We start from the raw sequence: 27,995 nt of genomic DNA, 5'->3' as shown, positions 1-27,995 counted from the left end.
GCTTGCTGGATGGCAGGCCCTGCTCCACAGGGCCACCCAGAGCAGTCTGCTCACAACTGGCCCACGGGCAGCATCTCTGTCTCCCTGCTCTCCATGGTGTTGGCCTGCAGTGCTGTCAGCTCCGAAGCCTCTGGGCCCCACACACAGGGCAGCACCTCAACACCTCGAGCTCAGGCAGGATGCTGAGGACAGCACAGGCTGGTCTGCAGACATGGGGCAGGACTTCGGGACGTCAGCCTAGTGCAGCCCACCCTGTGGGGAGGAGAGGCCCACAGAGGGGAGGGGCCTTCTTTCCATGTGGGTCTTGGTTGAGCAGTTACTGGCCCAGTGTCCCACTGGGTCTGGGCTTTTGCCTCAGTTTCCATGGTGTAGAAGGAACGGACTCCTCCCCACCCCGCCCCCAAGAGGAAGCCCAAGAGGCTGGGGCACACGGGTGGCAGGCCCAGGACACAGCGGCAATAGTTCCCATGCCCAAGTCCAGGGTCATGAGGATCAACCTCTAACCACCACCCCTCACACACACCCACAGGTACGCACACACCTATGTACGTGCCCAGTTTCTTGTCAGCCTAAGCATGAAAAAAAACACTAGCCAGCACCTGGATGACTCAGGCAGACTTCACCGCGTCTGGGTGTCAGGACTGACTTAGATCACAGACCTGCGGTCACTACGGGCCACAGCTGGGGCATTCAGAGCTCTGGGACCAAGAGGTGGTCAGGCCACTGGGGAGGAACCCAAGCCGCAGTGATAGCTCAGGTCGGTCAGGGGCCCGAGCCAGGGGCCGCGGCCTTTGGCTACCTGCCTGGCACACTCTGCTGTTATCTCACCAAAGCAGGGAGGTGGGGAGGCCAGGGAGCCGGCAGCTGGGCACAGGCAGTGGCAAGGGAGGGGCCAGTGGGGGCTGGCTCCCAGGGGAAGGGCAGCTGCGTGGCCTTGTGTCACCTGCAAGGCCTCTTGAGTCAGCAGAGTGTACGCAGGTCTGGGACTACAACCTGACTGATAGGGACACAGGAGCTGGGGGTTAAAGGGCGTGTTCTAGAGCCAGGTCCAGTCCCTGGGCAGGGGACCCTCAGGTGCAGGCAGGCAGGACAGAAGAGGACTTCCGGTCCGACCACTTTCAGGCATGACTCTGGCAGGGCTGGAGGGGTGGGCGGGTGGCCTGCCTGGGCAAGGTCAGGCACAGGACAGGCCGGTCTCAGGGCTCCCAGCCTGGCCCTGCAGGTCCCGCACGAAGTGGGGATACCACCCACAGAGCCAAGCCACTGGGCTGTGTCCCCAGGAACTCCCTAAGGTGGACCAGGAGAGCCAGGAACCACAGTGGCTACGTTTTGTTAAAAACGATCATGTTTCATCAGAAACTGGCTCTGAAAACGAAGACCATATCCAGGACGCGCACTCCGGCTTCCTCTGCCACGGTTCCTCCACGGCGAGGTTTCCAGGCAGTGCCCGCCTGTGTGCACAGGCCAAGGCTGAGGTGCCAGCCTGCCCAGCAAAAGGCCACTGAGAAAACTCACACCCAGGCATGGGAAGGTCTTGGAGCACCGCGTCTGGGAAGAGGAGGACAGTCCGGGCTGCGGGGACACACCAGCCGTGCTGCTGTGAGCTGTGCTGCTGTGGCTGGTCTCTGTGCCCAGATGGCCGCTGGGAAAGGAGTGGAGGCAGAGCTGGGGCCAGGACACTCCAGACAGCCAGGCTGTGCAGACCCCAGGGCAGCCTGGCCAGTGGGCACCCACACTGCCGCTACCCTGGGCCCCTCCCAGCTCACCTCAGGCACCTGTTGAGCAAGGCACCCCCCACTTTTCCCCTCCACACCCAGCTGCACACAGATGACACAGCTTCAATTCTTAGGGTGAGTGCCACTCCACTCTGGGGTGTGCGTCGAGCCCAGAGCCCAGGATAGAAGGGAGTGGTGTGGGGCCTGGACATGCCCCTGTACCTGGGAAGAGCAGACCTAACAGGACAGCGAGGGCACCTGCCACCCACCCCCACAGGCCTCCATGGGAGGGTGTACAGCACAGGTCAGCGTCTCGTGGGTGTCAGAACAGGCTTGGGGAGGTCTGGGCAGATGCGTCATGGTCCCGGATGTACTGCAAGATGTCCATCTCGTCCATTGCTTGGATCTGCTGCTGCTGCCTCTGCTGTGTGACCTCGGCTTCTGCTGAGCTCTCTCTGGGAGGCGCAGCTGGTTTTCTGGGCAGTGCTGGCTTCTCTGCCACAGGTGGCTTGGGTTTAGGCTTGGGCCTAGGTTGGGGCTTGGGTCTAGGCTCAGCCCCTAGGTTCAGGATCTGGTCCAAGTCCTCTTCAACTCTAGGGAACCAGAGGGAGCAGCTGTAAATACGAGCAACCCCACAAAATCAGCGAGAGTCCAAGCAGGGTCACTCCTTATATGGCACTGCCATCCCCCATCCCGCCCAGCCTGGAGGAGGATCAGAAGGCCAGGGCTCACTGTTCCTGCCTCCACAGCACGCTGGGCCCCTTGGGGAGCCCCACCTGAACCCCATGCTTTGACAGGGGCTGCTCCCTCCAGCCTCTGTGGGAAAAACCACCCGCTGCCCTGTTCCAAGGTCCCGATCCACACCAGGCACAGTATCCGCTCCGCAAACGCTGCTCTGGGAAGGCGTGCCGCTCCCACCCTGCAGAGGGGAAGCTAAGGCGGCCCGGGTGGCACAGCGGCTTGCAGACAGTGCATGGCAGAAGCTGTTGGAACCCTGGATATCTGACCTGCAAGACCCAACACCCAACCTGACCAAGTCCACCTGGAGAAGGATTAGGCAGGGGTGCTGCCAGTGGTGGTGGCGGGCGGAGCTGTCCTGGGGTCTGCCCCTTACAGCTGGAGTGGTCTCAGCTGGGCCCGCAGTGCTCACTCATGCCCTGCACCTCTGCCTGCCCACTAGCAGGCGGGGACACTGCTGCCCAGGCTGCGCACAGCGGCATTGGCTCTGTTCCTCTCCAGGTGGCCTCAGGCCACCCTCCCTGATCCTCAGTCTCACCGTCTGTACCGCACCAATGTTCTTGGACTTTTGCAAGGACTGAGAAAAATAGCAGATGGAAAGTGCTGAGGGAACACTGCCCAGCTGGCTGCCAGGAGCAGGACCCAGGGCAAGGAAGAAAGGGACAGCTGCCTCCGTCCTCAGCTGGCCTGCCACTTGACGGGAGGCACGCCCTGGCCAGGGTCAGACAGGGCTTCCCTAGGGCCGGAGAAGGGTGCGGGCAGGGCGGCTTGCAAAGGGTTCCTAGGAAAGGGAGAAGCAGGGCAGGCCCGGTATAGATAGGGGAGGGACGGGGCCCCGGGAGGGCGGAGTGGACAGAAGGACCATGCTGAGCACCTGGCAGGGGCATATGGGGCTGTGCCATCACCACGCGGCTGCTGCCAGGACCGGCTGCTGACGGTGAGCCAGGCGCCCTGCTTGCTTCCTGCAACGTGGCATGGGTCCCCATGCCACTGACAGATGCCACTGAGGACGGCGGAGGATGGGACAGAGGTGTCCTTCCAGGTCGGACTCAGAGGCCCTGCCCACGCCAGCCTTGAGAGACAGTGGCGGCCTCAGTGTTACTCATGGACAGACTCTGCCCTTCCATGAGTGCCCGGTTCTAATGTTGGCTCCCTGCACATCCTCCAGAGGGGTAACGGCCCCTGGCAAAGCTCAAGGGGACAGAAGTATGCTAAGACAGGGGCCCAGAGGAAAGCAGAGCAACAGCTGAAAATCTGTGCCTGATGTCAGCTGGCATCGCATGGTAACGCAGGTACCCTGGAGCCAGGCATCACCTGGGGCAGATGTGCCATGGGGGCCACCCCGGGGGAATGCGGTGGGTACTCGTGCAAGCACAAGTCCCCCTTCCCAAGCTGCCTACCTTCATCTGGGCTCCCCAAGTCATGGCCAGGACAGGTTTCACCCCAGGAGCCCAGCTCGCCACTCTTCGGGGCCCACAGTATGAGGTCCACAGCGGGTATGGCTGAGGGAGTCCCAAAGGCCCCTCCTGCTCCTACTTGATGAGTTCCCATGGAGGACAGAGCTCAGCTGGAGCCAGGAGGGGACAACGCTTCTCAGCTGCCACCCCGTTACAGTACCACCTTGCCCTGCTTGCCCCAAGATGGCTGACGGATGATTTAACGCTTTCCATGATGGGAAACCCAGTTAGCACCTGCGCAGCCTCACGGCACACACACAGAAGAATGAAACCTGCTTCCTGCGCTCAGCGAGCTACGCCTTCTTGCCCAGCCACCTGCTCACTTTCAGGAAGGGATGCAGGGCTCAGGTCTTTAAGCCGTGACTTCCTGGGTGCTCTGTGCAGTGCTAGGCGTGGTCCCAAGGACAAAGAGCAGGGAATGCCGCTTCATGGCCCTGGCCTGCATGTGATGGGCCTGCTTACCCAGGCACGTCCCCAGCTTGCCTGGCCTCAGAACCCGCTGAACCCCCTGTGACTTGGGCTGGTAAGTGACGGGCTGAGAATCAACAACGCCTGAGGGCATAGAGCTGTCCCACTAGACACGTTCAGCCTGGCCCTGCAGCTCCCCGGGGCTGACTCTAGTACTGGCCTCCCTGTGCCTCAGTTTCTGAGCTAAGGAAATGATCACTGTCAGTGAGGCTACAGGCTAAGAAGGAACAGATGCCAGGGCCCCAGGGGAGATGTAAACACAAGAAGCCATCACTGTGACTCAGGCATTACAGGCGCTGAGAGGGTGTCTAACAGCCGGAGCTGCTAACGAGAGGGTGCCGATGACAACCTCCTGAGGTCATGAAAACTGTATGTAGTCAGCTTCCTGTAAACTTCCAAGCACACCCTGCACCCTAGGGGCAGGAACCCCACAGGCCTGGTGCAGAGGTCCAGGGAAAGCCCAGCGCCCGGGGCAGGGAAGCAGATTTCCTGGGTGGGGAGGCCAGCACAGAGGCAGGCAGGGCTGTGTGAATCACTCGGATTTCTGTGAAGTGGAGGGGACAGCCTGCCTGAGGGGCGTGAGTGAACAGTCAGCAAGGTGACAGCCTCCCGTGCCGTTGGGCACACAGCAAGCACTCAGGAAAGAGTTCTGTGCTACTTCCCCGGGCAGGGCAGCCTGGTCTCCCTTCACTGGGAGGGGCGCTCCCTGCAGACAGGCCATCATCTGTCCATCACAGCAGTGCTTTGCTCCTGCTGCCTGAGCGGCATGCTACCGGCTAGAAGTTTTATTTGTTCCCCAACCCATGTGTGCGAGTTATCCTTGCTCCTGAACTGTCATTTCATTATAACCCTTTACAGAAGCTATTAAATCACGAGTGTGAGAAGAAAGGCCGGGCCACGTGCATGAAGCTGCCATCACGGAACCCACCAAGCTGCCCTGGCCACGCTTCCTCCCAACCCCCATGGCTGCCCCTTGGCCACTGCAGCCACAGGACTTGATCTTCCAGGGTGGCCCGGATCCCAGGGTCAGCAGTACCTGAAGAGCTCGCTGGAGGTGTCCCTGCGGCCCAGGCTGGACGTGAGTCCTCCATGCTCACAGGCGGCCGGCAACAGCAGGGGGTCACCCAGGGCGACGGCCCCACCGAGATCAGGGTCGTCAAACAGCTTCAGGGCTGTGGGGAAGGGAAGAGCAAGGTGGGCCGTGGGCCGAGAAGTCCTGGCTGTGCTCTGCTGCGTGGGGCCGGGCAGGGCTGCTCGGCCACGCCTCCTATGCACGCAGAAGGCATCAGCAGGGCAGAGGAAAACCTGGGCACTGGTGTGCCTCTGCCTCGCTCCACTTTCTGGTTCTCATGGGCTCCCCTTGTTGCTCACTGAGCTGGGCTCCCAGCGTGTGCAGCTGGATACCTCAGTGATCGCCACGGCCACACTGCTTTCCAGCAGGCAGGCACTTCGTGCTGCCCACCAGCCGGGGCTCTCTGCAATGCAGGGGCAGGGGGCAGGGACAACAGGCCGCACGCTGCTCTTACTGCAGATCTGCCCACCCTCTCCCACCCGAGCTCCTTGGGGACACCCTTTGGTGGGTGCTCACCAAGCGCCTGCTCACGACTCCCTCTCCTGGGGAATACTTGGGGTGGGTGTGCAAAGAGTTGAGACTCATGGGTATGGGAGTCCTAAGGCTACTTAGCTCCTCCTCTGCCAGCAGCGCAAAGCCCCCCAGGGGGGTCTACATGGCAACACAAAACATTAACGTTAAAATTCGGAGGAGCTGGACGCATGCTCGAGGCGGGTCAGCACCCACTCCACCGAACGGTGCCTGGAGCTCCAGTGCCCAGACCTGGGTGCACAGATAAGGAAGAAAACTGTCCCCCTCCCCCACAGGATGCTGAGAGTAAACATGCAGCCCCAGAATGTTCCGGGTGGTGGAGACCTCAGCAGTGAGGCTGCATGTCTCGGCTAAGCCTGCATCCCGAGAGAACAGGACAGGGACCTGCACGCATACTGGGCAGCAGGGCAGTCACGGCGCAGACACCGTGAGCAAAGGCCCTCAACCCGGAGCTTCACTTACAGTCCACGGGGGGCATGCCCTTGGAAGGGCTCTTTGGGGACAGCCTCCTGCCTGGGCCAAAGAGCTCTCCATCAGGGTCCTCTTCCTCATCAAAGATGGTGAGCCGGGGTGGGGGCTTGGCCTTCATGGTTACCTCAGGGCGCTTCTTAGGCTTCTTGGAGCTGGAGACAACACAAACACACGAAGCGAAGCTTTCCCTGGGAAGACCAGGTGATTCACAGGCACAGTCAGGCGCTAGGCCTAACTGGGGCCTCTGGACACCTGGGCCAGAGAAGCCAGAGCAGAAGAGGGCTACTTGGAGGCCTGGAGCAGCCCAGCAGCATAATCCCGCCAGGAGGGCAATAGAAGTGGCCTCGGCATGTCCAGCAAACACATCTTCCTGCCCCCAGGATGCAGGCAGGCCAGCGAGGAGGCAGGCCTGGGCTAGGGCCACCCGAGAGGAGCTTCCTCAGATCTGACAACAGAGTGAGGAAACCCGGAGGCTGCAGCAGCCAAGCACTGTGCCTGGGGGAATGCCCGGCGCTGAGAGGGGCGGGGAGAAGCAAGCAGTCATCTGGACTAGCCTGCCAGGCCACACGCTTGCAGCTCTCCAGCTCCAGGCAGGCCTCGGCTGCTGTATGCTCACAGCCAGAGAACAAGCTCTCCTTCTGAAGGCAGGGAGGCCGGCAGGCCTGGGAACTTGGGGACCAACTCCATGGCCACAGATGGGGTGACCAGTCTGAGGGCTGAGGGTGGGGTCAGGGGGGAGCAGAAAGCAGCCAGAAAAGTCTAATTTCCTCTTGCGTAGTGTTCCCAGAGCAGGCCACTCCTTCTGGAAACCCTCAGGAGCTCAGGACCCCACCTGACTGGCCCCTTAGGTCCTGTTACCCCTGTGCACTGACAGGCAGAGGAGGCCCCACCCGGGCCCAGCCTGCAGCAGAATCTGGGGGTGGAGGGTGGTGCCAGGTTTATCTTTCCACCAGGGTGACCTGCAACCCCGATCCCGGAACTGTGTCTGTCCCTGTAAGCAACAGCCCCACTGACCAAACAGACCGAGTTTCACTGGGACAAGCTGGCCACTCCCTGCAGCTGTGGCCCGCATTAGCCCTCTAGGTTACTGCAGACAACGAGAATGTGCTTCTCCCTGGAAACTGGAGCTGCATGAGCCTGTCTGCCCGGCAGGCTGTCCCACTGGACAGAGGTCGCCACCCACCCTCACGCTGCTGACACTGTGGCAAAACTGCACAGAGACGCAGTGACACAGGCTGACCAGCAGCAGACAGAAACAGCAGGACCCTGGGTGCTGCCAGAGCCTGGCCTGCAGCTGCGGCTCAAGTGGGGAGAAGCGAGAAGCGGGAGGCCGTGGCACACACCAGCCCTCGGGTGCTCAGGGGCCAAGTCCTGGCAGGGGATCCCATGGGCCGGGCATCTGTGCTACCCCAGGAATTGTGGGCTCAGAGATGAGCATCTGCCGGAGCCTCAAGGCAGGAGGCGAGGCAGGGCCTGGAGCGAGCTCGGTCACGGCTCCAGGTCCTCTCCTCCTGCCCCGAGCTGGAAGGCGGCGTGGAGAATGTGAGGATTGCAGAGTGGCCCTGCAGCCCTCTTGGGAGAAAGCAACATGCTCCAGAGGTAGTGACAGTGGCAGAGACTCAGCTGTAGGTCAGGAAGCCCTGTCTCAGCCCCTTCACTGTTGCCAAGGTGGTCAGGCTGCAAGGGCCACACTTCCACCCTGTGATGTTGTCAGGGCCAACCTGTGGCTGGTGCTGGACTCTCCATCTGACAGCAAGTGCTTTCCAGAGAATTCAGCTGTGCTCCTCCCACACTGTGGCTGGGGCTCAGCTGCTCTTGCATGGACAGTGTCCTCCTCTCTGGGCCATGGCAGAGCCACCAGGCCCTCATGATCCCTGTGAGTGGATACCAAGAGAAGCTGTGGTCCCAGGAGAGATGGCCACAGCCTGGACCCCTTGGGCCTAAATCCCCAGGCAGCTCTGGGGTCCGAGTTTGCATGTCTGGTGGAAGGTGGCTGTCTTGGGTACTTTTCTCTTGTTGCTGAGGCAACATACCTGACCCCCAAGATTAAGGAAGAGAAGGTTTATTCAGCTTACAGTTTGTGAAGGTTTCAGTTTGTAATCAGCTGGCTCAGGGCAGGATGGCAGGACATAGGGGGCAACGCTTCAAAGAAGCAGAAGCAGGAGCAGAAAGGTGGGAGAACCAGCCCCTTGCCCATCACGTGGTAAGCAGGCTGTCACCCACCCCAGGGCGGATGCCGCACTCACACTGCTCCCTGCTGTCTTCTTGCTCAGGGTGAGGATGCTTACAAAGGACCCAGGGTCCCTGCTCAGTGGCTCGGTTAAACTTCTAAACCTCCCAGGTGGACATAATGTATCAGTTACTACAGTGACGAACAGTCACCTTGGGAGCCTCTGGACCAGCGCCACAGTTCCCCGTCTCTGTCCCACCCCCTCTCTGACCTTTAATCACCCACTTCAGACACCCACCCCCACCCCGTCAGGCTCCCTGCTCCTGGATTAAGCAGGCCCTACAGCGGTGAAGAGGGGAGAAGGCCCCCAGCCCTGCCTGCCACCTGGCCAGGCAGCTCTAGGGTGCCAGCCCTGCAGCTGACCTCTGCCTCCACGTTCCCTGCTCTCCCGCTTAGGACAGGTGGCTCCTGGGAACACAACCTTCATCAGGAAACACAGGGCTTTGGCGCCTGGAGACTGGCCCTAAAACGTCAGGCAATGATCTGAGAGGGGTTTCGGGCACCAGGCACCAGCACCTTTGATCTTCATTCTGTCCCTCCCCCTCCAACGCTCTCTCAGCCATTAGGCCACCCTGTGAGCAGCCGTTCAGAGGCTGCCTGGGACCAGCGCTCATGAGCATCTCCCTTACACAGGCACCCACCTGAGCTGGGCGATACCAGCACTGGAAGCTTAGACTCACCGCTGTCCCTAAAAGCTGAGGGCTGAGCACGGTCAGACATGTACACAGTCACCACTACACAGGACAACCCAGGCCCGAGCACAGTGGGCAGAGCCAGCCCAGCCTGAGGGTTGGAGGGGCTCCCTGGAGGCAGGCAGCAAACTCAGGGCTGCAGGAGGAGCGGCCCAGGCAGACCAAGGCACTCTGGGAGGTCTATAAACCCAATGCCTGTGGGTGACAAGGACCCCTCAGGCTCCAGGCAGGGGCAGCCCTGCAAGGGGCACCCAGTTCCTCATGGACGCTGTGCTCCCGGTCTCAGGGGACTGGCCGGGCCTGGCCCTGGGGGAGTGGAGAGGTGAGGGGCAGGCAGGCCGGGAAAGCTTCCGGGCACGAGCGTGTGTGGGCAGGGCCGTGTGCAAGGGCACTGCTCCAGTCCGCCAGGCTGGGACCGTGCTGAGCTTCCTCCCCCTCCCCCGGTGCCTGCCCTTCTGCGAACATTAGAGTCCACTCAGCTGCCTGCAAACGGCAGCTCAGCTCTGTGATGCCGCCTGCCAGCCCACTCCTGGCCCAACAGGAGACCAGGCCCTCCAGGCTATGACCAGGGCAGCCTCCAATTGTCACTGAGCAGAAAGCTGGAAAAGGTTAGAGCTATGTCCCCAAGGAAGGGCTGGGGTGTCCCTCGGAGAGGCTTCCTGGTGAGCCTGCACAGACAGCCAGGGCCACCCAGCAGACGAGGAGGCCCCGTGCAGCTGTGGGAGGTGGGCAGGGGCTCCTGGCCAGTGCTGGCCACACAGACACTGGGCTCCTGCTGTGGGCCTGACAGGAGACAGACGAGCAGACCCTGCCACATTCTGCAGGCGGCCGTGCAGCACATGTGGACGAGAGGCGGCAGCTGCCACGCTGACAGCTCCCCAGCCCCGACCAGCCAAGAAGCATGCTGCTCCCTGCGGCTCAGCCACTTCTGGTGACAGTGATTGACACACAGGGCACCCTCCCTCTGGCTACCCAGGGCCTGTGCCAGGGTTCCGCATCAGCCTGCCTAGTAGGGAACCAGCGGTTGGGCACCAGCACCCAGGAGAGGAAGGTGCAGGCCTGGCAGAGTCGTCTCCCAGACACAGCCAGCTCAACTGGGTCCTTTCATGGCCAAGACACATGGACTGTGACCTTCTAGGCCCTGGTGACACTTGACCAAGTAGGGAAATCAACCTTTGTTCCCATGGTGTAACTCTGCTGCTTTGAAATAAAGCAGTTTTCACCTTAATTCAGCCGTCTGTTTCCAATTAGTTCCAGTGTGCAAGGAAACGGAGTCACACCTGGACGAGGTGACTTTGCAGTGGTGCCCACTGGGGCTTCCCTGGAGAGCAGGAGGGACGGGGACGACCAGGGGGAAGGAGGAGCAGAGGCACAGAAACCACACCCCAGCAGACGACGGCCTGTGCAAGTGTCAGCTTGGCATGGTGCAAGGGCCCAACAGCTGGGTGGCAGGTGTCCGAGGGCGGAGGACATGAGGGAAGCTGGCACGTCCTGTGGGCCGGGGTATTTGGCTTTGCCAAGGGCCAGCAGCAGGGGAGACTGCAGGAGGACCCACAGATGACCACGCCCCAGGACCCTCCTCAGTGAGTACAGAGGAAGCTCACACAGAGCTGTGGTGAAGCCGGGGGCAAGGGGACGTGGGGCAGGGGTGCAGCTCAGGCCACAGCGCTGAGCGCCGAGTGCTGAGGCCCAGGCTCAGCACATATCAGCCTCGGCAGGCTGGCCTCAACAAGGAAAGGTCCATGTGGGGAGCTGCCCTGGGGCCCACAGATGCCCGCCACTGCCGTGGTACCAGTGTCATCCTCTTAACTGCCAGCCTGATTCTCCGGGCCTTCTTTGGGGACCAGGACTTGGGCAGGGACCGCTCTCTCCTCACCCAACACCCACCACTGCAAACCCAGGTACAGGGCTCTGCAGCGCACCCACATCACCTAGAGACTCATCATGCAAAGGGACCCTGGCCAGGCCACAGCTCGTGTCGAGTGCCTCAGGAGCCTGAACCAGTCTTGCAGCAGTCAGCCCCGAGTGGCCAAGGTTAGATCAGTAACTGCCAGTCTCCTAGTTGCCTCCATTTCCAGTTCAGGGGGACCAGCCAGGGCAGCCAAGCATGCCCCCTACCCGACCGTACGGGACGCAGCACACCCCAGTGTTTGTTCCCCATGCCAGCAGACACCAACCCTCCCTGTCTGCCCACTGTGGAGCCTCCCGTGGCCCTGCTGCCAAGTTGCTGGCACAGGCAGGGCAGGTGGCAGATGCCTCCCTGGCTGTGGCAGCGTCAGGACAAACTGCCTTTGCTTGTTCTTATCTGGGTGTCTTCGCTCCTACACTGCGTTCTGGAGAAGCTGGCCCCATTCCTGGCCATCCTCACTAACAGTGCCCATCACCCACGTTCCCGAAAAGGGCGGCACAGACGGGCTGGGAGTCGGTCTCAGGACGAAGGGAAAAGTCACAGCCAGCAGTCGGAAGACACCCAGCTGATGCTGCTCGCTGTGGCCTTCGGACGCTGCCTGGTGTAAGAGCTGAGGACTGGGTTTGACCTCACAGGTCAAGGACTTTGTCATGCTACGGATCTGGGGCAGCCTCAGCAGGAGAATGTGGCCTCCCAAGATGCCATCCCCCAAGCAGCCGGACCACCTGTCTAGAGCTCAGCTCGGTGACACATTCTTCCCGGGGCAGAGGCTGAGGAGGCAACCTGCCACCTCCAGGCTCACAGGGGAGCCTGGTGGGAGGGGGGGCCCCCAGCACAGCACTGGCGTAACACAGGCTGTGGCAAGCTGCCTCTCCACCTGAGCTGCTCTTAAGATACACAGACCTCAGCAGAAACAGTGATTCTCCCAAGAACTTTCACCCTTTCAACTCCTGGGCCTGGACTACACACCTCTTTACAGGGGAAGAAACGTTACTCCAGAGCCAGTTCTGACAAGTTCACAACCGTCAGTGCCCCACGTGGCCGGGAGGTCAGCCTGCTGCCACCTGCCTCCAGCCTGCCTCCAGCCAGCTCAAGGCTGAGCACACGTCCTGGGGGCTCGAAGGGAGCTCAGCAGGGCCCTGGCCTCCTGGAAGGCAGCCCTGGGGCAAGGGCTGAAGCAGGAGCACACTGTCCTGAGGCTCCTGTCCTGAGTGAGGGAGCTTTACTTTGGCATTTACACATTAGCGTTCTGAACGAGATTTCTTTTGAGCCAAATACTTCACTACTTAAATAAAAAATTATGACAGCACTGTTGCCTCTACATCTTGGGAAGGCCCTTAGGCCAGACTGGGCAGGACTGGGACAGGACACAGCTGGGGGCACGTACTGTGGGCAGTGACCGTGGCACTCTGGGGTGACCAGCAGCCCAAGACTCCACAAGAGCTTGGTTTCTGGGCTTCTCCAGCATGAGGTTACACTCACTTCAGGTCTTGCTGAGCCAGGCCAGGGCTCCACGAGGCTCTGCAGGGCCTGGAACTTTGCATCTTGTCCAGTGTAAGGCTGGTGCAGAGTCCCTGGTGGGTCTCTGCTGCTCTGGTGGCACTCAGGGAAGGCTGGGGCGCTGGGCTCCACACCTCCAGGCCCAGGAGCAAAGCCAATGACTCTGCAAGTGCCACCCAAGGGAGGCGGCTCCAGGGCCCTGCAGGGTATGGCTGTGGCTGTGCTGTCCCCAGAGTGCCCACGGTGACCTACCCTGGCAGATGGTCCAATTCTAAATGCTGGGGGGCAAACATGGGGCCCTGCAGTGTGCCAGGGGTGTGTGAAACCACAGGATACAGGATCACCCCAGAGCAAAGTGCTTACAGATACAGTCAGTAACATGTTACTTTTACACTGAAACAGTTCCTTACAGGAAGGGAAGCAAAACCTATACAAGCAATTCTAACCACCCAGCTTTTCTGCTTCAGGCTAGGGCCAGGCAGAGGACTCCCTGAGAGTCCTAATAGGCAGTGGTGCCCCACAGCCCATTGGAGCTGAGGACAGCGAGATAGCTGAGTCCTGGGACCCAGGACCCAGAGGACAGTGCTCCCTGTGACTGGGAGACAGGCCGGAAGAAGCAGGAAATCAGCCTCACAGGGAGAAGGCTTCAGGAAGCTGGGTAGCCTCCCCACAGGGAGATTTAGCCCTCAAAGACACGCCTTGGCTCCCAGGAGAAGCTCGAGCAAATGAACAGCTCGGTATACACAAGTTCCTCGAGTTACCACCTTTCATAGCAAACCTCCGGAAGACGCTGCAGTGTCCAAGATGGGGCCACTGCTTCTTACAGCGCCTCAACCCGAGGGACCAGCAGAGCAGGCCTGGTGAAGTAGATTCCCTGACCAGGGGAGGCGGAGTACACAGCTGCACAGCCAGGCTGCCGAAGGGCTCAGGCGCCACGGCCCGCTGGGGAATAAGCCACGGATCTTCCCAAGTGCCTGCATCCGTGGGGAGAGGACCTCTCCCATGATTTCAATCTTCCTCTGCTGGCTGCCTTATCATTTGAGTCTCCTAGAAACTGTAACAGTATTTCCAGCAGAAGGAGGGAAGTCACGGTCGGATGTCAATGTTCTCTTGCAGAACACTAAGACAGTTACGTACGAACCCTGCGTCTGACACGGAGAGGAGAGGCTGCGTGGGAAGGCAGGCCCTGCGCTGCATCTGTAGCTGTGTGGGTTGAGCGGGGTCAGGGCCAAGGAGAAACCCCAGCAAACAAGGGCAGCCCTCGGCAGGGCTTCCCTGGTCTCCTGTGTTCTCTAGTGGCATGATCATGCCCTTCCCTCAATCAGGCAGATTGAAAAGACAAAGAAAAGCCAGGCTGGTCGGGCTCCAGCTTTGTGCCAGCAACGCCCACCCTCCCAGGCAGCCCAGCAATGGAGCCACAGTGCCCCCGCGTGGCCATGGCAGGGAAGGACCTAGGGAGCTCCAGGAAGGCCTGGTGTGTGGGCAGACAGAGATGTGTGAAAACCATCAGCTTCCTGTGAAGAACAGGGTGTCCACCGGACGCCTCGGGCCATGTGAGGCTTGGCAGGGAACTGGACCTCTCCGTCCTCCATGTCCCCATCTGTGAATAGAGGACCATCCTAGGACCCTGACCGCCACCCACACTATCACAACAGTAGACTGTGGGTGGCCTAGAGTCCTGGCTCAGCTATCTGGGCTGCGTGAATGGGAACACACAACCTGACTCCGAACGTGAGCTTCCTGAAATCCACAGAAAACAGCCAGCATCAGTGCAGCCTCCCACAGCGCCAGGTCTCACCCTGTGCCGCACGGATCCTGAGAGTAATCTGCACTGTGACCTTTCCACTTAACCAAGAGTACAGTCCACTTAACCAAGACTCCGCGTGCGTTCCTAAAGCTTCCAGCTCAGTTTTACAAGCAATGTGTCCACATGAAGCCCTAGTCACGACACACAGAAAGACACAGCTGCAGGGTTTTGGAAAAGTGATCTTACGGGTAGAGGGAGCTAACGCAAGCTAATCTAATTAGCTCAGTTCTTGGCATTTAACAAGCTCTCAAAACATGCTGCTTCTTATTCCTGACAAAGGGAAGAACACGAGAGTGCTCAAAACACCCCGCTTTTCTGGAGTACAGAGCCAGGGGCCACAGGTCCCAGGCACTGGCACACACCCCGCATGCTGCTACCAGAATCAGCAGGAAATTCAGGACAGCTTGCCAACCCCAAAGAGCATTTTCCTACCCAAAAAAGGAGCCACTTTGCTAAGCACGTCCTCTAGCCAAAGCCTGGCACTAACCACCCAAGTCCATCTCAGCTTGGCTCCACTTGTGGTCACTCAAGACAGCACTGAGCAAGAGTTCAAGCAAGGTCTTGTCTTTACCAAAACAAGCCCGAGAAAAGCCAGAGCCGGGCCAGGCTGGCAAGTAGGCGGAATTACCAGCCAGTGCCAGCATCACCCGCCATGCGTGGGGCTCTGACCTCCTCCAGGACCAGGCCAGCCGGAGGCCACTGGGATGGTGACTCCAGCATCTGCTGCAGGCCCCTGATGTGAATCCTCATCCCCCACGCTGGCCTTCCAGCACCTTCCAGAGAGCCTCATTCCGCAGGTCAGTTAAGCTGACCTTGCCTCTGCCTGACTTCTCATGGGCCCGAGTTCCTTTCTGGAGCTGGAGCTACAGGACAGGGCTCCTTCCGCTGAAAGTGAGAGCTCCCATAAACCCCAGACCCACTCACAGGGCAGGGCTCAGGGCAGTGTGGTCTGTGTCTGACGCTGCAGACGGAGGGTCGCAATGACAGCTAATGTTAACTTCTGTGTGCCCCACTTCATCTGCACAAGAGCCCCGAGAGGCAGATGTGACCAGAAGCCCATTTTTACTGAGGAAAACTGAAGAAAAGAGGTAAACACCAGGGCCAATGAGGGACACGGGCAGGGATCTCCAGCCCTGGTCCCATTCCTGCCAGCTGCCAGACCTCGCGCAGGGCACCCGACTTCTGCAGACCTGTTTCCTCAGCCTGTTCAATGGGCAGTATGTGGCCCTCACAGTGCAATGCCAACACACAGCAGGTGCTCAGAAAACATGTCTCACTCTGCTTGGGTATGGCTGAGTGGCCAGGGTCCCAGGGAAGCCGCCTTGGCTTGGTTGAGAGGTCCCACCCAAACCTGTCTCAGGCCTAGAACAGGGCCTGAAAACAGACCTGTGGCTCTCCCGTCTCCTCATTCAGCCCAGGCCCCTGTCCCCTCTCCCCACAGCAGGAGTAGTCCATGCAGCAGGGGCTGAGGGCCAGCTCACTGATGGGTGGACGGAGGGGAGGACCAGGGAAGAAACAGGGAGAGACGGGCTGGTCTGCCTCTCACCTCCGCCAGGGCGTGGGTGCACGTGAAGGGGACTCTGTCCACCAGCCCAGGGACCACAGACATGGGTGATCCCAAGCGTGAGCAGAGAGCCAGTCCCAAGCACTGCAGGCTGAGCACCTGTGGCCCAGGCCCCGGGACTGAGGAAGCACAGAAGCCTTCTCGGAGGTGCCAGGGGAGGGACAGAGGCTGTCACCTGTCACAGTCCCAAGAAGAGACGCTCCCGACAACAAAGACTCACCGCAGAATGCCCAGGGGATCCAGCTCTTCCTCCTCCTCCTCTTCCTCCTCTAGGGACGTCTCTCTGGCCTCACTTCTCTGGCCTAGGACTGGCTGACCCGCAGCAGCCACTCCGTCCTGCTGCTCAAAGAAGTCGAAAGCCTCCTCACCATCCCCCGCCTGGCTTCCTGTGTCATCCGGGACAGAGGAATCTCTACCAGTAAGACCTGCAGCCCCTGGGGACCTGGTGCCTGTAAAGACAGAAAAGAAGGGGCTTCGAACCCGCCCACTGAGGCACAGCAGCCACTCCTCTACTGGAGCAGGAGCAAATGCCAGTACCATGAGGCGACTCATTCCCTGTGCAAAGTGCCTGCTGTAGTGGCACCAGTGTGCAGTCACAGTGGAAGCTCCACAGGGAGGCTGAGCCCCTGGTTCCTGGGCCAGCTACAACCACAGGAATGGCCGGCCCACACTCACCGGGCCAGCCAGGACCAACAGCGGCAGAGGGGTCTCCCAGTGCAGCGCCCAGCAAGGGACCCTGCTGACCCAGAGACAGATGGAGACCTGCTCCGGACTCGGCACCGGGAGACCACAGCTGCTGCCAGTGCCCTGGGGCCACGCGGGAGATGAAAACAAACCCAGCTCGCCTACTCTCCAAGCGCAGTGCACAGCCAGGCATCTGTGACAATGCAGGAGGGGAGCAAGCATCTGGAAGCCCCACAGCAGCCTGGCGTTAGTGCCACAGCACAGCCTGTGACAGGCTGGGGAGAAGGGACTCCGTCCAGCGGGAGAAGCGTGGGCCTGGACTCCTTGTTCATCTCTCTCCAAACACATATTGGGGGTTTATTTTTTAAAGCATCCACTATCTTAAAAATATCACTTGGTAGGTAAAAAAAAGAGTATTTTTAAACTTCCGCAGGATGTGTGGGGCGCTAATGACTGCACCGTGTACTCTGTTCTGTTCTTTTACTCAAAGGTGAAAATACTGTTCCCAGTTTCATTACGTTTCCCGTAATAAGCATCTGACATTTAACAGAAAACCCTGTGGGAAAGGTGACTGTGCCTCTGTTTAAGGACAAGGAAACCGAGGCTCAGCAGGGCTCAGGGAGCTGGAGCATCCTGTCGCACCTCGGCACAGCAGACAGGGCAGGCGTCCAGCCTCCTGCTGGCTGCGACAGAAACCCTCGTCACAGCCTGTGCAGCGCCAGAGATGGGGCAGCAAGGGCCTTGGTCAGAGAGCACATGGGCCGGAGAATGCGCATGGGACACAGCAGTGGACACAGGAAGCCCGGCTCTGTGACCTCCTCCCGCCTGGCCCCTCTGCGCGTTTGCTGGTTTCCACTCACTGCGACCCTCACTGTTTAAATGCTGGTTATCCACTGCCCACCTTCTCTTGGAAATTTCCCTTCTGTCCCATGGAACAGACTCAGAAAAGAGGGACGCTGGGGACACGGCTGGCAGGGGCTGGGGGACACAGGCTGGAGCGGCGGGGCACACTGTCAGCTTTTTCCCGGGTGGCCACTCATTGGACCCTGTGACCACCCGTCAGTGTCACTCCAGGTTCTGGGGGTCCCCGTCAAGGACGCTGCCTGAGAGGGCTGGAGGCGGGGTCTCCACAACAGGAGGTGGTGTCTAGAGCGCCCCACAGTCCTCTGGGAACAAGGCTGAGAATGAGGTGCCCTGAGACAGGGTCACCAGCCAGGTGTGGGGGCGGAGCTGCCCCTGATGCCACAGGCCCCAGGGCTGACAAGGAGAAGGGCTGTACATATGTAGGTATGCACGTGCATGTGTGTGTGTGTGTGTGTGCGTGCGTGTGTGTATGTATGTGATAGAACAAGAGATAGCAGGCTGGCTGGGAAAGTCTGGGGAACACCCTGCATGACTGTGCAGGGCACCCCACGCTGGTCCTCCCAGGGTCAGTCAGGCCCTCAGGAGCCAAGTCTACCCACCACCCAGCCCCAGATGTCAGTGACCCCCACCCACCCAACCTGTGGGCATAGTGGTGCCCAGCCAGGGTGGTCAGGCCCGGTGCTGGGCGGGGAGGCCTCAGGAACAAGGGACAGAGCCTCAGTACCTAAGAACTCGAACAGCTCTGGGCTGCCCGCCAACTGGGCATCCTCAGCGACACGGCGCAGAATCTCGCTGAACATGGCCCTCCTCTCCCGGATGTCGGACTCCCCCACAAACAGGACCTTCCGGGGCAGCGGGGGCAGGCTGGCTGCTGGGTAGCGACTGCTCAGTTTCTGGTAAAACTCCTCTATTTCACTGTACTTCTTGGAGACCTGAAATGACAGAAGCACGCGTCTCCCTGAGAGAGGCCCTCACCCCAACCACCATGCGGCTTTAGGAGTGCACCCAGGACGGCGCCCACTGCCCCTCGGCCCACCTCATGCTGGGCCCTCTGGAGCAGCTGAAAGGCTCGGGGGAGATTGGCGATGGTGTGAGACCTGGGCCTGGGTGAAGCAGTCAGTACAGCAACCCAGGCTGGCCCACAGGTGTCCCCGGGTGCCCCCTATGTTCTGGGCTTTCCTCAAAGTTGCAGGGTGAGCTCAGTACCCAAAGGCTGTGAGGTCAGCTTTGGGTAACTCCATGAGTGAACAAGTGTCAGGACAGAACTTCAGATCATCCATGTGCTCCTGTGAACCACTGGTGGCCTTCCAACGGGGCAGTCCCCACCTGTGGTACAGTCGGGCACTGCCAAAGCTGCCGCCAGCATCCTGCAGCATGCCAGGATGTGGGCAAACCCAGGCAGGGCTCCAGCTGCCAGGACACCCCAGGCACCCTGAGATGCTCTGTGTGGGGTGAGCAGCCACCGCACGACGGGCTTGGACCATCACTGTGGTCTGCACAGTCAGTGAGCTATCCTATGCCACCACGCCTACCAGCAGCCCGCTGTACCCTGGCTCCCCACAATGGAGCTGGCTTCCCTGACGAGTCTGGTAGTGTGAAGAAGACACAACCAACTCACACTCACACCCAGGGCCTGGGCTGCACGCTCAGCCTGCTCTGAACATGCTGGGAGCAGCCGGACTGCAGGTGCTCCAGCATACACAGGCTGTGGAGCCCTGGTGACCCCTGCCTGGTGTTGGATCACCAGTCCCCCAGTTTGAGGGTTTTAGGCACTAGGACGTATAGGGGGCTTCAGAACCCCCATAGGGTTCATAAGTCACCTGGGACAGAGCTGCTGTCTGCAGTTGTCAGCGCCCAAACTTGATGTGGGTTTAGGGAACAACTCTGATTCCGTCCAGGCAAAGCAGGATGCAGTGGAGGCTGAGCGCCCCCTGCTGGCAGGACGCCCCCACGCAAGCCAGACCCACAAACCCACTGAAGTAGGAAGCAGCTGGACTCCAGAGCTTAGCCTGAGCTCCAGCCCATCCAGCACTTACGCCCATCAGCATCATGGCCAGGGCATCTCAGCAGCTTCCTACCTGCACTAGCAACGAGGGGGCCCAGGAAGACACACTGAGCACCGCAGCATGAGGTGAGAACACACGCTCATCTGTGGCTCCCATGTGCCAGGCGGTGGGCACACAGCACTGCTGCCCCGCTCCTCCGATGCACGCACACCTGCACGGGGGCACCTGCAATCCAGGAATGGTGCCCTCCTGGGCTGGCTTTACTGCACGGCAGTGCTGCAAGGTGACTCTTGGAGGTCACTTATGGGAAAGACAGCCAGGAGACAGTAAAGCACATGCGGCGTGTCTGGGGGCCAGGCAGCGTGACCCTGGTGCTCTCACTGGCCCGTCCCCTGTGCTTTGCCGCCCTGCTGCTGGATGTGAGCAGCTGTCCTCTGCCGGGTCCTTATGCCTCAACCTTCCTGCCTCAAAGCCCGTGAGCCGAGGGAAAGGGCTCCTCTTTTAGCCACACGTGTCAGATGTTTTGCCCCAGCAACAGGAAACCGACAGCTGAACACCGGTGTGTGATTTCCTTAGCGTGATCCTTTAAGGAGAAGGTGCAAAATGCTCGTTCTTTTAACTGAATCATGAAACTCCTGAAGCTTCAGGCGTGGGCAACCTCCAGACCTCACAGGGCACACACATTCTCTCTGCCCTGGCAGCACCCATGTATGGGCACACACAATACACACATGTACTGTACACCTGCACACCACAGGACATGGGCATCACTGGTGAGGCCCAAGTGGCACTGGTGCAAACTGTGAAGCTGTCACAGCACAAAGGACCCAGCTGGCCCGCTTGTGCCCAAGAGTAATCAGCCTCAGATGGCTCCCTTTCTGACCCTGTCCATGAAGACATGTGTCTTAGTCTTTCCTCATCGCTGTGATGAAACCCAACACGGGCAGCCTAAAGGAGCAAAGGCTTATTGTGGCTCTGGTTTCAGTGCTGGTACAGTCAGAGGCAAGGTGGGCCCACCCAGGCAGAGGGCGGAGAGGCACTCTCGCAGGCCACGCCCCCAGGACAGCCTTTTCCAGCAGGCCAGACCCTGCCTCCTGGCCCTGTCAGCGGTCACTCCCCCAGGATTCAGTGCCCTTCTGAAAGCCTCTGAGCACCTGTGATTCTTGGGGGACACCCAGATCCAAATCACACAGGGGCACTAAGTCCACCCTGGCTCCACTGAGTCCATCAGGAGCTGCAAAGAGCCCGGACCAGCAGGGCCACACACGGTGCACAGCAGCCCCGGAACCACCAGCTCACACCCCACCGGGCTTCCCCAGAGCGCCAGGGCTGCAGTGAACCGAGAAAACACCACTGCTGATGCAGGCCCTGCTCCCGGAGCTGCTGGATGTCCTTAGAGAGAGACCGGGCCCGGCACTTCTCTTAGGACGCATCTCACTTAACAGGTCGTCCTTTTTCTCTCTTCCGTGGCTACCCCAGAGGTGATTCAGGGCCAAGCCCGGCACAAGCTGGAAGCCAGCTCCTCCCTGCTGTCAGACAGGACTCCGGCTCCTTCTGCCTGAGCCTGAGGTCCTGAGCTTGTCCTTCCTGGTCACTGGGTCCAGCTCTTTTCACAAGAGACCAAGAACCTGAAACCCTCTCGTCTCCGGCTCCTGTGACTCAGGGGACAGTCCTCTTCCTTCTGCTTCGCGTGCAGAGCCTTCCTGGCTGGCTCTGACTGCTGATGCCCCAGGCTGCTTCCTTGGTCCTTCTCTCCACCTCCACTCCAAACCCATGTCTCCAAAGTCAGTCCCCACCCAGCCCTGGTGGGTCCCTGTGTCCACCCTCCTTGGCATTCTGTTAGATCTGCCTCTCCCCCTACACAGTGAGCGCAACCGTGTGCAGGTCACCTGGACACTGTCCACCCCTACCTGCCTCAGGCTCCAAGCCTTACCATAGGGACCGCTGCACCAGCCGTACCCAGGCCCCTGCACCCTGACTTCCTCCTTCCGAAGCTACCCACGGCCCGACCCAGGCCAATGGTCGCCCCTGCTTAAATCACACCCCTGCTTAAAACTCCTACTTGACTGCAGGACAAAGCCAGGTTCGACGTGGATCCTGCCCGGCTGTGTTCACCTCCCTGCTTCTGCTCTGGCTCACGTTTTACTGCTCCGAGTCCCTCACGCCACCTGGCTGGCAGCCTTAGGCTGTGCTCTCTGCCGAGGACACCCAGATGAGTTCTGCCACTCCCAAGGGGTCTCCAGGGCGCTTCCCCACTCCCCACACCCTGGAGGGCAGGAGTGTCTGCCTGCCTGGGCCTTGCACACCCTTGGGGTACCCCAGCTCAAGGGCCCCACTTACCAGGAACTGAACAGCATCCTCGGGCTTGTGCTTGGCGGATTTGAACGCAGCCAGCCGGGTCACCACCAGGATCTGGTACTCCACGTGGCCGGACAGCATCTTGCCCCGCACCTCCTGGTGTTGGGGCACGGACAGGTCAAGGCCGGTGTGGACATTCTGGACCTGCCTGCCAAGGACAGAGGGCAAAGTTGGGCTTCTGGTCAGCAGGTAACACAGGGGCCCTCAGGGGCCACTGTGCTGGCACAAACCTTGGGTCCTACTTTTGGGCTGCTCAGGGACCAGTCTGTTCCTGGCAGGAAACAGAAGGATGGGGCTTGTCGGAAAGCACAATCAGCTAAGTGTTTTACACCAACTGGTGTGTGAGCTCGGCAGGATCTGTGGGCAGCAGCGTGTCTATGGGCTCCATGGAGATAAGGGAGGGGTCAGGTCTACACAGACAATGCAGGATCGAGAGCTTCCTGGAAGCCGGGTGCACCCCTCTTCAGCCTGCCAGAGGCAGGGGGATGCACTGGAGCCTGGCCAGGCAGGAGCAAGCACCACGGTGGGGGCCAGCAAAGCAGCAGGAAGAGGGTGGTTTCCTCCACCGTGTGGTCAGCGTCTGCTCTCAGGGCTGCAGGGCTGCACTGGCTGAACTGAAGCTCTCAGAGCTCCCACCCATCCTGGTTACCAGAATCTCAGATACCAGGAACCGTGGGGAACACAGGCACAACGTGTTCCCTCAAAAGTGAGAAGGGCGTTGTGTACTGCTCCTCCTGCACCAGCTGTGTCGCAGAGCTGTGCAGAGAGAAAATATCAGCCAGTGCCAGGCAGGATGTCTCTTCAGGATAGCAAGGCCCAGGCCAGGCCAGGCTCCAGGAGCTTGAACTGTGGCTGGCCTTACTTGGGCCACCCTGTGCTGGCCCCAGGGCTCCTTGGAAAAGGTTCTGCACACCCCCGCACCACGCTCCTGTCCACAGCTGGGGTGGCCAAGACGTTGGGCTGAAATGGCCGAGGCAGTTCCCACTCGGCCTGGTCTGCCTCGAGGGTACAATCACACTGCCTGGTCCTAGCTGAAGCTGACAGCCACCAACTTGAAGCCCTGCTGTGACCTGGTCACCCTGCCTCTCCCTGGCTGTGGGTTCTCTAAGTACGGGCCCTGGACCTGCACCATGTCCCTCACCCCGAGTCAAAAATTGAGTGGGCAAGCAATGTTCCTTCCAAGAGCCCGGTGTGACTCGCTGGCCTGGGCCCGGTCCTCTGGCTCTGGTGCCCGAGGCTCCTGGATCCATAAAAGGTCAGACAGGAACAACTCGGGGCTCTGTGGGACATCAGATCTCAGCTGTAGCGGCTCAGCTCTGCCTCCAGAGTGGAAAGCGGCTCTGCCGACAGGACAGGCGGCTTCTCTTTGGAGGTGGGCACATGGCGAGAGGTGGGCAGGATGGACACGGATACCGTGACCTAGACCAAGCTGCTCACACTTAACTGCCTCCAAGTGCCTGGATCTTGTCACACACAGATTCCTCCAGCAAGGCTCCAGCACTGCACTGGGCTGCTCCAGGGACCAGCTGCCCAGCAAGACACAGAGCCCAGACCACCCCTCTGCAACCCGGACATCTGCTTTTCCCTGGCGACCCTGCTTATCCACCGATGGCCTGGGCTTCCAGCTCGTCTGTCAATGGGATGCACCCTGTCTTACCCCATCTCCCTCCCACGGGTCTGGCTGAACTCCAAGGCCAGCCCCTCACCTCCTCAGGGACGGTGCCTCCCCACACACCTGGCTCCTTCCCCTTGATCATTCCTATCTGCAGGCAACCCCGCCCTGCCCTCTCCTGTCAGGAAGGCTGTGTGACCCCACTGCTGCCCCGCTGCAGCAGAGCTCAGAAGAGTGGCCGGTATGCTCGGTCCCCTCCTCTGAACCCTGAGCCTAGTCCAGCTGGACTCTTGTCCTCATGATGTCACCAGCAGCCCTCGCCCTGGTTATTCATGTGACATCCAGAGGTTAGTTCTCACATCCTTCAGATGGTCCCCACGCGGTGCCTCTCTAGAGGGCCTGGGCTGCTTCTTCCCCAGGCCCACGAGCTCCCGCAGGCCCACGGCTTTAAAGACCACTGCCAGAAAGCAGCCCCAGTTACCGCCTCCAGGGCCAGTCCTGCCTCAAGCCTGCCCCACACAGCTGTCTGGCTGGCAATAAGCCCCCAAATTAATCTGTTCGTACAAATGGGGTGCTCTGGGGAAAGAACAAACTTGCTCCCAGTACCCCAAAGTAATGCCCTATAACCTGGTCCCACACCTCAGCACCAGCAAACCTTAAAGTCCAATCTCCCAAGCACCCCAGAACCTAAGCACCTGTGGGCTCTGTACATCCCCTTGGCCAGGCTTCAGGCTGTTTCCTCAGAGGCCTGTGGTCACTTCACAGCTGTCAGGGACCTCTGTCACTCCCACAACCCTCTGCCCCTGGAGTCCATCACATATAGCAGAGACCACACAGCCTTGCCAAGGGCACAGGGCTTGCTTGTGCCCTGCCTGGGCCACCTCTCCACCGCATCACCTGACATGCTCGTTGGTCCTTGGCCCCCACACTGACCTGAGGACACCAGCTCCTGCCACCTCTGCCCAGGACACCGCTTTTCAAAATTTGTTTTCCAGGGCTCTCTCCCTGGGGAGATTATGGGGGACCTGCCCTGCAGCCAACCTACCAGAATGATGTTCCCTGAGTTCCCTGACTGCACTAAGACAGGACCCCCGCCTGTCACTCTAGCCCCCAGGCTCTATTCTCCTTCTCTGGCACCTGTCAACACCAGCAGAGTCGTGTTCCACCTACTGCCCATCCACTCCCACTGAAGCTCCGCGGGGGTGGGGTGGGGGGGGAAGGACCTCGCTTTGTTCACCACTGTGTCCTAGAACCTGGACCCACACCTGGCCGGGAAGAGGCCCTCGGTAAACACGTGCCAAGGGCACTGCCTAGCCAAGAGTCCTAGGGCTGCACAGGGGCCAGCAGGGAGGGACGGGGCTCCCCCAGCCTGGCCAGCGCAGCCCCCGACCCCCAACAGGCCATGCACAGTTTGGGCAGAGCTGGAAGCCACCCAGAGCCCAGGTCACACGCCACGGGCGTCTGCTGCCACGGGCTCTGCAGCGGGGCCCCTGGTGAAAGGGGTCCAGGAATTCGGGTTACAGGTGTAGGATTAAAGTTTGTGCCGGTGGGGGCTGGAGATTTAGCTCAGCGACATAAGCGCCTGCCTTGCAAGCAGGCAGTCGTGAGTTCGATCCCTGGTACCGATAAAAACAAAAAAGTTCTTTAAAAAAAAAAAAAGTTTGTGCCGGCAAGGAGGACAGGAAGATGCCTGCGGGGCGGGGACAGGAGTGAGGCAGAGCACACAGCGTTGCTCCCAGTCCCCCAAGACCCCTCCAGGACAGGCCGGCTAGGCCCCAGGCCCGGCCCCCGTGACAGCGCCGCCGCACTGCCCTCGGCCCGCACCTCCAACTCTGCGCAACTTACTTTTCCGGTACTGGGACAAGAACCCAGGGCCTTTGCGCTGCGCTCCACCCCGCTCAACCCCTTCTAAAATTTTAAGACAAAGTCTCAAAAGTCGGTTACAACTGCTGACCCTCCTGCCTCGGCCTCCCAGCGCTGGCGATGGGGTACAGGCGTGCGGCACACGCCGGGCCTCCCGTACCCCAACTCTGCTCCGGGGGCGCGCGCGCCCCGGCCGGTTGCCCCGACCCCGCCGTCGCGGTCCCCTCCCAGGCAGCACCGAGGAACCGAGCTGCAGGGGGAACTGGGGGCCGGCTGGGCCCGGGCGTCTGCCAGATCTCGGCTGCGGTCCGCGCCTTCGGGAGCCTCAGTTTCCCCATCTGTACACGGGGCCACCGGGCGGCGCCACCTCTCCGAAAGGGCCGGCCGAGCGACGAGCCGGACCGGGACGGGGCCCGGGACCAGGACCGGGACCCGGACCGGGACCGCGCCAGCCCCACCCCGGCCCGGCGCGCGCAGGGCGGCCTGCGGGCTCACCTGGAGGTGACGAGCACCGCCGGGGCCTGCATGGCGGAGAGCGGCGGTCACGGGACCGGGGGTGGGGCCCGCGCTCGCCCCGCCCCCGCCCCGCCTAGCCCCTCCCCTCCCCGCCCTTGTCCCGCCCCCGACACGCCTCCCGGGCCAGGCGCGCCCCCTGGCGGCAGCGCGCGCAGTGGCAGCCGCGTGCGCGCCGCGGGACCCCGAGCTTGGAGAGCGCACAGCCCCAGCAGGCGCGGCGTGTGGGGGACCTCGCCGGCCTTTGTGCCGCTGTGCTTAGCCCCCGAGGGGACCGAACTCCGCCCTTTCCATTGCCGGACCTGTGCAAAACACTGCCCATTACCTCATGGCCTTTCTGTGTATTCGCTCAACAAACATCTGCTAAGCAGGGGCGCTGTCTGGCTGCCTCCAGCTCCCGCCCACCCCCGCCCAGTCCCCAGGCTCCCTCTCGCCCTCAGCCGCTGGGTCCTCACTTGGACTGTCCCAGGGGGCGCCCACTGGGGCCAGTTTGTCAGAGGGCAGCTTGGCCAAGGTGGCCGGAGGAGGGAGCAGACCCGCCTATGCCAGGCTCAACTACGTGGGAAGAAACAGGGCCTCCCTGACCTTATGCAGCGCTTCCAAGGGGGGCCGTCGGAAAGGAGCAAAGCCCTGAGGACACGGGGGTGGGAAGGAGAGGGTAGGAGAATCTGCAAAGCTCTAACCTGAGGAAGAGCGCGCTGGGAACCAGCGGAGAGAGCAGCCAGGGCCGGAGCGCCTGGTGCGTTGAGCTGAAGACTGCTGCGCCCTCTGCCGAGCCGCCCGCTCCGCCTTGGGGACAGCGGACTGGGACCGAGCCTCTGCACACCGTGAGCCAAATAAACTACTCGGTGTCAGGTATTTTGTCCCGATAACGAGGAAGTAGCTAAAACGTGCCCTGTGTAGGGGCAGAGCACTTGGAGAAAGAGCCCATTTTGGTGGGCTGAGGAATCTGTGTTTGAGCACGGGGCATTCGAGGTGCTGGGGCTGTGGGCTGGCTGGGTCCGAGGCTCCGGAGCTCTGAAGACAGCCAGGCTGAGAGCCGGGAGACTGCTGGGGGAGCCCCTGCAGGGACAGCGGGGACCTAGGAGAGCAGAGGTGCGGCTGCAGAGGGCCCTCCCCATGGGTGCTGGGCTGGTCACAGGCGCGTCGGTCCCCTGGGCCTGGGACCTGGGTGCATCCCAGGGGCCTTGGAACACCTGCTGCCCACCAAGCACACATCCGGCTTTCCAAGAAAGAGGACCCCTCCCCGGCCACCCCAGCTTCTCTGCCTGTGTGGATTCTTTGTGGCCTGATGCAGCTCCAGCACGTACTTGTGTACAATGTATGGAATGTGGGGTCTGAATCTGATATTTTCTGCTTCCTGCTTGACTTGCACAGCCCCTTCCTTGGCTGAAGCTGTGGTAACAAAAACCACATTGCAAAAGATTTTCTCCTCCTTCTCTCCCACTGCCCTGGAGGAGGCCCCCGCCCTCCCTCCTCCACTGGGGAAGCCGCTGGCCTAGGGGCAGTGTGGTCAGACAGAGGGGCCTGTACCCGCAGCCCGCACAGGGGGCCTGTGCCTTGCCGGGCACCGACATCTGTCGTTTCTAGTGGAGCGGGACTTTGGGGGTCCGCTGACCTGGCTCTGTCCTCCGATGTGATGATCAAGAGCTGTAGGGGTCTGTGGCCCTCCAGCTGGGACATGGCCGCCCCTGCTTGCCACTCAGCTAACACTAAACCGTTGGCCCTGGGGCTGCAGCAGGAGACAGGTGTGTCCAGTGGGCTCCCGGGTGACTCTGGGGCAGGGAGGGTGGGAGGAGGGAGCTGTGGTGCACCACAGAGACGGCAGGGAGAGTGCACACACGTGTCAGCCTGGGTTAGGGACACACAGGGATTCTCCCAGGAGGAGGTGGTGCCATAGCCGGGTCACGGGAAAGTGGCTCTTGTCACAGACCTTTGGCT

General features: G+C 60.8%; 1 protein-coding gene across 2 annotated transcripts; it reads right to left on the bottom strand.

Annotated features, from left to right (window-relative positions):
• Positions 1 to 1,327: 1,327 nt before the first annotated feature.
• Positions 1,328 to 26,135, bottom strand: Hs1bp3 (HCLS1 binding protein 3). Of its 2 annotated transcripts, none has more exons than XM_063232023.1 (7): positions 26,037 to 26,135; positions 22,049 to 22,214; positions 18,427 to 18,634; positions 16,375 to 16,603; positions 6,444 to 6,604; positions 5,415 to 5,550; positions 1,328 to 2,329 (listed from the first exon to the last, which is right to left on the bottom strand). In XM_063232023.1, the coding sequence occupies exons 1-7, from the start codon at positions 26,066 to 26,068 to the stop codon at positions 2,038 to 2,040; spliced, it is 1,224 nt and encodes a 407-aa protein (XP_063088093.1). In that variant the 5' UTR covers positions 26,069 to 26,135; the 3' UTR covers positions 1,328 to 2,037. The 2 variants fall into 2 exon arrangements, with proteins under 2 accessions (XP_063088093.1, XP_003473119.1); XM_003473071.5 differs by having other exon boundaries at positions 1,328 to 2,308.
• Between the last annotated feature and the right edge of the window lie 1,860 nt (positions 26,136 to 27,995).

This window comes from Cavia porcellus, unplaced genomic scaffold, assembly GCF_034190915.1.
Source record: "Cavia porcellus strain 051 isolate PalLab524CR breed Dunkin Hartley unplaced genomic scaffold, mCavPor4.1 scaffold_1, whole genome shotgun sequence".
In the NCBI taxonomy this organism is placed as follows: domain Eukaryota; kingdom Metazoa; phylum Chordata; class Mammalia; order Rodentia; family Caviidae; genus Cavia; species Cavia porcellus.
This window is presented reverse-complemented; position numbering and strand designations above follow the sequence as displayed.

What these genes read in the sequence shown, in the direction of transcription:
- Hs1bp3 (XM_063232023.1), bottom strand. Translation starts at nt 26,068, where the DNA reads ATGCAGGCCCCGGCGGTGCTCGTCACCTCCAG. An exon ending in AGGATGCTGTTCAGTTCCTG is followed by an intron (nt 18,635 to 22,048) that starts GTAAGTGGGGCC and finishes CTGTCATTTCAG; the next exon opens with GTCTCCAAGAAGTACAGTGA. An exon ending in GGGCATGCCCCCCGTGGACT is followed by an intron (nt 5,551 to 6,443) that starts GTAAGTGAAGCT and finishes CCTTCCCCACAG; the next exon opens with CCCTGAAGCTGTTTGACGAC.